General features: G+C 48.9%; 4 protein-coding genes across 4 annotated transcripts in view; all 4 read left to right on the top strand.

The window, feature by feature from the left end:
* Window positions 1–506, top strand: part of Pmar_PMAR007497 (hypothetical protein) — a gene marked incomplete at both ends in the record, with an annotated part of 7,874 nt that extends 7,368 nt beyond the window's left edge. The window contains 3 exons of the mRNA XM_002764884.1: window positions 136–196; window positions 246–392; window positions 475–506. Coding sequence (XP_002764930.1) covers window positions 136–196; window positions 246–392; window positions 475–506 — 240 coding nt within the window. The remainder of the gene's footprint in view (window positions 1–135; window positions 197–245; window positions 393–474) is intronic.
* Window positions 507–1,145: 639 nt separating this feature from the next.
* Window positions 1,146–3,515, top strand: Pmar_PMAR007498 (hypothetical protein; the record flags this gene model as incomplete). The annotated part of the gene is made up of 9 exons (XM_002764885.1): window positions 1,146–1,154; window positions 1,200–1,272; window positions 1,528–2,222; window positions 2,269–2,451; window positions 2,495–2,655; window positions 2,708–2,825; window positions 2,870–2,987; window positions 3,082–3,193; window positions 3,245–3,515. The coding sequence occupies 9 exons, from the start codon at window positions 1,146–1,148 to the stop codon at window positions 3,510–3,512; spliced, it is 1,737 nt and encodes a 578-aa protein (XP_002764931.1). The 3' UTR covers window positions 3,513–3,515.
* An 858-nt stretch (window positions 3,516–4,373) lies between these two features.
* Window positions 4,374–5,588, top strand: Pmar_PMAR007499 (ABC transporter, putative; the record flags this gene model as incomplete). The annotated part of the gene is made up of 3 exons (XM_002764886.1): window positions 4,374–5,144; window positions 5,340–5,561; window positions 5,586–5,588. The coding sequence occupies 3 exons, from the start codon at window positions 4,374–4,376 to the stop codon at window positions 5,586–5,588; spliced, it is 996 nt and encodes a 331-aa protein (XP_002764932.1).
* Window positions 5,589–5,902: 314 nt separating this feature from the next.
* Window positions 5,903–7,059, top strand: Pmar_PMAR007500 (conserved hypothetical protein; the record flags this gene model as incomplete). Its single annotated transcript, XM_002764887.1, has 6 exons — window positions 5,903–6,053; window positions 6,104–6,206; window positions 6,255–6,384; window positions 6,431–6,537; window positions 6,579–6,746; window positions 6,900–7,059. 6 exons carry the CDS (start codon window positions 5,903–5,905, stop codon window positions 7,057–7,059), a joined length of 819 nt encoding a protein of 272 aa, XP_002764933.1.
* Between the last annotated feature and the right edge of the window lie 1,073 nt (window positions 7,060–8,132).

Genomic DNA, 8,132 nt, shown 5'->3' on the forward strand with positions numbered 1-8,132 from the left:
GGGAGCACTTCGGGCATTGTCCATGGCATTTGTGTTAGCTAGGGCAGCTGGTGATGGTAGAGGAGCTAATGTAGTGATTATCTATGTAATAGTAGTGGTAGGAGGGATATGGAGTACTGAGCATTATGTGAGTAGATACCTGTTCAACCATGGCAGTTTGGACAGCAGGAGGATATTTTATCGATAGGATACAAGAGTAGTATTATTGCTAGTGGTGGAGATGCATGAATTTACCATGCTCACAGGCTCACAGCTGTTGCAGTCGGTACAGGACACAGTACAGAGGTTGGAGACACAGCACCCTGGGGTTAAGGTTACCCTTAAAATGGGTAACCCAACTGATAGGATGCATGTACAGGACGAGTTGCTGTCCACGGCTGAGAGAAATGGCAGTGAGTTTTTGGGGTCCGGTAGTTGTAGAGAAATTAATTTTTGTCGGCTGGTTGGATAACTGTTGTAGTAAGGGGTTGGTAGATAAAGCTCTCGATGAGGGGGAAGGGTTATGAGTATTCACATCGCGAGTTGGCTATGAATTGATGGTGTAGCGGTATTATGTATAAACTTAATGATCCCAACCTCACGCGATTGTGATATCGGCACGCTCCCTGCTAGTGAGGTTGAAGGAATCGTCGTAGAGCTCGGTCACGGGTTGCAACTGTGTAGCAATAGGGCGTGGGAGCATATATTAGGACCTATAAGCACACGACAGAGTCTTCTCATATGTCAGTAATACTCAAGCCTGCAAGCCCTCCCACTTCACCAACTCTCAATGGGAATCCGCTATCACCATCACAATCCCCACCGATCCTTGTAGTGGGAGGTGGCCATAACTCGGATTGTGGAGAGCTGGGTTCGGTCACCAGTCAGTTCGTGGACAAAGGTAGGCGGCGGCCACTTGTAAGCAAAATAATGAGCATTCCTCTATACAGGTCGAAAGAGGTCCCTACAGGGTGTGACGGTAGCTGTGGCTAAGCTAGGATTGGACCCTGGGGGATCGATCCCTACTCAGCTGCATCCATCTGCACCTGTGTTCTCTCGTTTTTCCAGAACGTGACACGAGTACGGTTCGCCGTCGTCGATTACTTTTTATCATTTACCCCTCGCGATAGTTGTAGCTTTTTCCAAGACTTTATGTTATACCCAGAATGAGCACGGTCATTATTTCACAGTCTTCTAATCCTCCGTCCTGTTGTTCTTAGTACCTCGTCCCTCCCTATGGAGATTCTGTCCTCATCAAATTCTTTTTGTATGCTGAGTATCATTGCTATGAAAGTAGTGGTAGTTCTGAGTCTTATGACTGGAACAGTAGTTATAGTAGTAGTCCGTCTCGCAATTGGCCCTCTGGGGCATGTTGCGTAGTAGTAGTAGTAGTAGTAGTAGTAGTAGTAGTAGTAGTAGTAGTAGTAGTAGTAGTAGTAGTAGTAGTAGTAATAGCAGTATTAGTAGTAGTAGTAGTAGTAGTAGGCTGTCACTCCTTGAACAGTCTTTGTACTATTCCGCGGCTCCTTTGACCCTCCCTCTACGAAGCTTGCCGCCGTCTTGTGATGGACAACGCTGTGTTACCCCTTCCCACCAGAGAGGGTCTGACACGGCTCAAAGTGGTAGAGTTGAAAGAGGAGATGAAAGCGATCGGCCTTAAGAGTAGTGGTCTTCGGAAGCAGGAACTCATCGACCGTCTACTGCAATATTACGGTGATGCGGCACACACTGAGTCAACTACGGGGAGTGCCTCTAGCGGTAGCTCGGGCCTGTCCAAGCGAGAGGAGCCAGTGGCAGTGGCAGAGGCTCAAGGGGGTGGGGATGATGGCTGGGATGAGAGGGAGGTGCTGGAGGCGATGAGGATGTCTTTGGTGGATAGTCGTCCACATGAGATCCACTCTGTGTCCAGTACAGTTGACGTGGTAGAGCTACAGGACTCCTCACAAGGCTCGCCCATTAGTGGTTACGTGGATGACCCTCCCCCTGATTCGGGAGAGCCTTCCCCTGAAACGGGAGAGTCTTCCTCTGAGTCAAGTGGGCCTTCCCCTGAGTCGAGTGGGCCTTCCCCTGAGTCGAGTGGGCCTTCCCCAGAGTCGAGTGGGCCTTCCCCAGAGTGGAGTGGGCCTTCCCCAGAGTCGAGTGGGCCTTCTCCTGGTTTGGATGACCCTTCCTTCGATTCCAGTGGGCATTCTTCTAATTTGGATGGGTCCATCGCTGACGTGCAAGAGCCTGCAGCCAAGAAAGTGAGCTGAGGGTAACTGAGGTGAGGATAGTTGAGGTTTACATTAGGCCAAGACTGCCGTGAAAATATGTCCTATATTCATACAAGCCCTGGGGGTCAGGCATCATCAACAACAGCAGGATCTTACAGTGGGAAGTAGTATGGTAGAGTGCCCCTTATGTGAGGACAAGGGCGTTTACGTTGTGCATGGTACGGGGCAAGAACAGGCCTGTCGGATGTGCAGGAAGGAGGTGAGGGGGAGCTGTAGTGATCGTAGTCGATAGTTGTCAGTAGGAGATCGCGGAGGAAGAGGCTGAGTCGTCCACTGTGATGGTAGCGAATATTAAAATAGAGGAGGGGGTTGCTCAACCCGAGAAGCCACGAGAGCGACTCGATTTAACGGACTTCTCACGAGATCATTTGGGCGAGTTGGCATGCCTCGTGCGTGACAAGGGGTGAGTGGAGAAATCGTGCAGGTTCGATCCCTGGTGCGGGCATATTTTACAGGTTCGATATAGTTGAGGCGGCTGAGGCCATGCGGAAGAATGACTATGTGCTCTACAATGCGACAAAAGCTCTGACTGCAGCCAAGGAGCTCGCGGAAGAGAATCTCGCCAGGAATCAGGTAATGACAAGAACGCATGATAACGGTAGACTAGCTCGATACAGGCCGCGGAGGAATCCCTGGCCACCAGGGATGTTGAGAAAAAGAGACGATCCAAGTCGGAGAAGGATGCCTTTCTGGAGGGGGGTATTGAGTTCTTGGACATGTCCCAGGCTTTAGCAGGTGCTAAGGGACCAAGAATATCAGCAATCTCGAGGGGAGATGATTTCGATACCACTCCTTTGCCAACTCGTGGTCGTATTTGAGTTGTCGCTAGGTCCCGATCTTTGGGAGCATCTGGAAGCCGTGGTAGACTTCCTCCTTGACAACCGCATGGCGAGGCTCGCTCTGTTCATGTATCTCCAAGAGAGGAAGAGGGCTATTGCCTGGTGATGCTCATTAGTACTAGGTCATCGGCTCCCACCGTTGATGGTGTTCAGGTACAAGGTCCCCGCCAAGACCTACTTCGTAGCCAACATGCCTATAGTATCTTCTATTGGTGATTTCCTTACCTCTATCACTGAGGAAACCAACAAAATAAAGGAGGCTATGTATGATTTACCAAAATGCGGCGGAGCGACGCCTGCACTTTTCCGCCAATTTGAGGATGCACCGTCAAGGATTGAAGATGTTGCTGTGGTGGAGACGGATGCTGACTCGTGTAATATGTCACTAGTTGAATTAGATGTTGAAAATGATGATGATTAGCACCGATCAGTTTTATCATTGCTTTTACCCCTACTGTTGAGCTCAATAGAGGAGGAGGAAGGGTTGGACTGACTTGTCATTGCTCAGCTTTTTTTATATGAATGCTATTATGGAGGGCTCGGGCTTTCAAATAAGAGGGTCAGGAAAGGTATTAGTAGGAAGGGGCATGCTGGTAACAGCTGATGCAATGCGGCACATACTGTCGTCCTCGTCTCCACCACAACGGCTCGAGGGTCTTTATATGCCTTCTGGGTCCAAGTGTGTGGTATTCACTATCGATCTCTATCGGTCTGGAGGTATGAGGGATATGTGATGAAAATGGCCCGTTGTTGCTGGCGAGCTTCAATCGACCGCTGGGTGAGGATAAGGACCTTATCATAAGGTGGCAGGGGTCTACGTTGAAGTGATCTGTCTATCAATGGCACCGTCGACGTTTTGCACAAGGCAGAGCGAGAGCCGAGAACATAGGCCATGTCCTTCCTTGTACAGTCGTGATACTCAACACGGATAGGTAGTGTTGACGCACGTGTGGTACTCTATGTGTGCAGGCCCGGCTCTACCCCTTCTCAGGATGGAGATCGGTGCCACAGTGCGCTGTAGTGGCCTATGTAACTCACTAACGGTGGAGCATGTATAATTGTTTCGTACTTGAGTGTGTTGTGGTAAGAGTCGAGGTAGACGTGTACAGGTCTTCCCTTTGTATTTTCTATGCGCCCTCCTCCTCCTTTATCATATCTGCGTCGCTCCGCCGCCCTACCAGGGCTAACTCTACTCTTCATGGGGTGCTACCTGTTGTATTCATCAGTCGCCTTCACAGCGAGTCTCTTTATTGCCCCGCTGTCGTCATCATCACTTGGCCACATGACGGCCAGTGGGGTGGTTCCCTATGCTAGCGTGCCTGCTAGTAGCGTTAGTGATGGAGGTATAATCTCATTCTCTCTAGCTCAGCGTGCCCTACAGCTCCTTGCTATCAGTGGTGCGGTGGGGGCTGCGAGTCGGGTTATGGGTCGAATACGAATGAGGGCGAGTGAGGGGTCGAATGCCCCAGCAGAATCACCCTCGGGATTGCACGTGTCGAACCTGCATACCGTCTTGAGTGAGGACCCCGAGATGCCTATCCTCAATGGGGTCACCCTCGACCTCGAACCGGGTGAGGTAGTAGCCCTTCTAGGCCCTAATGGGTGCGGCAAGAGTAGCTTCGCTCGAACCCTGATGGGCGACTCGCAATATGTGGTTACTCATGGTGGAGTTGAAATGAATAGGGAGGATGTGTTGTCCCTGGATGTCGATGAGCGTGCCTCCAAGCTTGGTTTGTTCATGTCGTGGCAGGCCCCTGTTGAGGTGCCTGGTTTGACTAACTTCACCTTATTGCATGCAGCAATGAATGCAACCAGGCAGGCCAAGAATCTACCACAATTATCGCCCTTTGAGTTTTATGACTTCGCCAAGTCTCGGCTGATGGAGGTCGAACGAGGGGAAGAGCTGTTGGAGTATCTGGACAGACCTGTTAATACAGGAATGTCGGGTGGTGAACGGAAACGTGTAGAGCTCCTACATGCAGTAGTGCTACGACCTAGACTGTGCATCTTTGATGAGATCGATAGTGGCCTCGACGTAGATGCTCTAAGACAGGTAGTGAGGGAAGGGGCACTGTTGCTGACATTTTCACTTGAGTGAATAGTACGACGCTATTAAGTTCGAGTCTCGAGGGAGGGCTCATTAGCATCATGGTAACTCATTAATGTCTGGAAAGTCGATAAGACAACCACAGTGTATCATATCTTGTTAACGGACGGTTCATGGCGTTGATAGTAGTTCCTATTTCAGGTAGCTACCACCCTCCGGTCCTTACGTGAGGTGGATCCGTCCATAACGATGCTGATAGTATCCCACTACAAGCGAATGCTGGATGAGCTACACCCCACTAGGGTGTTGGTAATGCAGGATGGTGTAATAGTACATCAAGGCGGCCCTGACCTCATCAATGTGGTGGATAGAGGAGGCTTCAAGGGGGGATGGTTGCAGCAACAAGAAGATGATGATGACCCCGTAAGTATCTAGTGTATTTTGCAGTGAATATTTTCTGTCGTTGTCTCCGATCTTGTGTTTCCGATGCAATAAATTGGACTCGCGATTAGCTGTAATACTCCCGTCTGAGTTTGGTGCATTAGTTTCTACTGTATGTATGATATCGGCATCCTCTATACCGAGTAGCTGTAATACTAATAATGTAATAATGATCTAATAATGTAATATGTAGCTATATAGAGTAGCTGTAATATTGCTAGTCGTGCTTAATGGTATAGCCTCTACCGTATTTACAACACTGACACTAGTAGCTGTCGTATTGCCGTTTACGTGGGGTGTTATAGTTTCGATTATATTTATCAATGTTGCCCAAACAGCTGACCACTAAGGGGGCCAAGAGGCGCAAGATGGATATTCCCAAGAAGATAGGGTTCCGCGGTCGATGGTTTCATGGCAAGGAGCTCGATGATCCAGTCTTTAAGACCCATAAAATACCCCATATATTGATACCAAGTAGTACCCGGGATCAACTCGTAGTCTTATGGTTTAATATCCACCTACAGAGACTATCACGGATTGGCGAAATGGAGGTAGGGCATTGCTATGTATAGCTATGGCTCAACTGGAAGGTATTAAGATAAGGACGAGGGGAGCTGCCATAAGATGGTAGTAATACTCTTCTGCTGGGGTCGTCATCATGTTGTGTTGTGCTAGGCAGCACGACCCGAAGAAAGGCTGCCAGGATGGTCGGTGCGGTAGTGCCTGCTCACAAGACTACAATAGATGCATGTGTGCATGGAGGGTCGAGGGGACTAAGCATCAACATTTCTCTCGTATGGATGGGGTAATGGGTGTTGATACTGCTACTGTGGCGAGCAGCAATGGTGTAGGTATTGATGAAATATAAAGGGGATGTACCAGTACACCACCTAGTGCCGATATGGGGGCCTATGAATGCTGTAGGGCTCAGGAACAGGCGGAATAGTTTACCGTATAGGTGAGCAGTCTCCGGGGTCTCACGTGTTGTAAGCCTGTTAGAGTCCAACCGGACGGGTCTCTGATTCCATGTCCGATATCGGCATCATTGGCCCCTCATGCGGCGTTCAACGAGTCCAAGGACTTCCGCTATGAAGAGTACTTCAAGGGGAAGGGACAGAATAGTAAACAGGATGAGCATCCTAGGAGAGGCAAGAAGGAATGGACGGGGTAATACTACTGAGCAAGGTATTATGACCATTTGAGTAGAAGTTGGTTTGATCCCTGGGCTTGGTCATTACTCTATTATGGTAGGAGCATGACCACCGCTGTTTGTTATGGAATTGATATTACTGATGAATTTACTATGTGATGTGATATTAGGTTTGACAGCGACTCCGATGCAGAGCATGATCCCATCAGGATGTCAGCTGAGGACAGTGATGAAGATGATGAGGACGAGCTACCATCGCAGGGAAGGGAACATGGTGAACTGTATGCACAGAGAAGCATGAACAATGGTCATTACCTCAGGAGTGAGTGAAGAACGTCGTCTCTATTTAACAGTGCATAACCTTTGACGCATGTGTGGCAAGTTTCTGCTCTCCTACACGGGGTTGCGTTTCTGTCCCGTCTAGACTGTATGCTCTTTATCCGGGAATAAAGGATCTGGCCAATGGTGAGGTCATCACGTTATAGTTAGGGTCATGTGGTAAGCACATTACCTAAGGCTCCAAGTGCACTGAGACGACAGCTCAGGCGCATACCATCTCACAGCCTCTTCGTCAGTATCAACCTGCCATACTTTTCTCTGATTCGATACGAGGGATAGATACGTAAGTCTTTGTAAGCCTTGTCTATGTTTCCAGCAATACTCATGTTTGTATAGTCTCGCTCGCCTTTGGTGGTCCCTCTTATTATGCAGTACATTTGAATCAGTCGAACCTTCAGCAAGTGACTGTCTGGTATTCACGGTGGCCTGGGTTACCTCTACCGATATCATTGCTATTTTCAACGGTGATGCACCCGAGCAATGGCAGGAATACTCGGTGCAAGGACCGATCTACACCTTTTAAACATCTAGTTCGTCTTTGGAACCATCAATTTCGTCGGGTCGCACGAAGTTGGAGGTACGAATCCGAAACGGGCAGATCATATTCGCAATTAGAACTTTCAACTTCGTCATAGAACTTTCAAGTTCGTCCGAAGTCGATAGGAAGTTCAAGTTCGTTCTAATAGAACTTTCAATTTCGACTCTCGAACCTTCGAGTTCGTCATAGAACTTTCAACTTCGTCGAGTACACCTTTGGAACTTCAATTTCGTCCCCTTAGGAAAATCGACTTCGTCGTTCGGAACTTCAATTTCGTGTTACCGGGGCAATTATGCCAGTACTCTCATGGTGAGGCTCGTGTTTTGCTGACCGTGTCACTCGTCCGTGGGCATCATGCGGGCATGCTATTGGGTTGTTGAGTAAAGCAATCAACCACCAATACATGCCTGCCGGTGGTTGACTATGTCGTTTTCTTGATCGAGCCAGTCATATGAGTGGCTGCCAGCTACAGGCTGGCCGCACTATTCATGTGACATGACAATGTCACATGAATGAGAAGTCACAT

Source organism: Perkinsus marinus, assembly GCF_000006405.1.
Source record: "Perkinsus marinus ATCC 50983 genomic scaffold scf_1104296976014, whole genome shotgun sequence".
Classification (NCBI taxonomy): Eukaryota; Perkinsozoa; order Perkinsida; family Perkinsidae; genus Perkinsus; species Perkinsus marinus.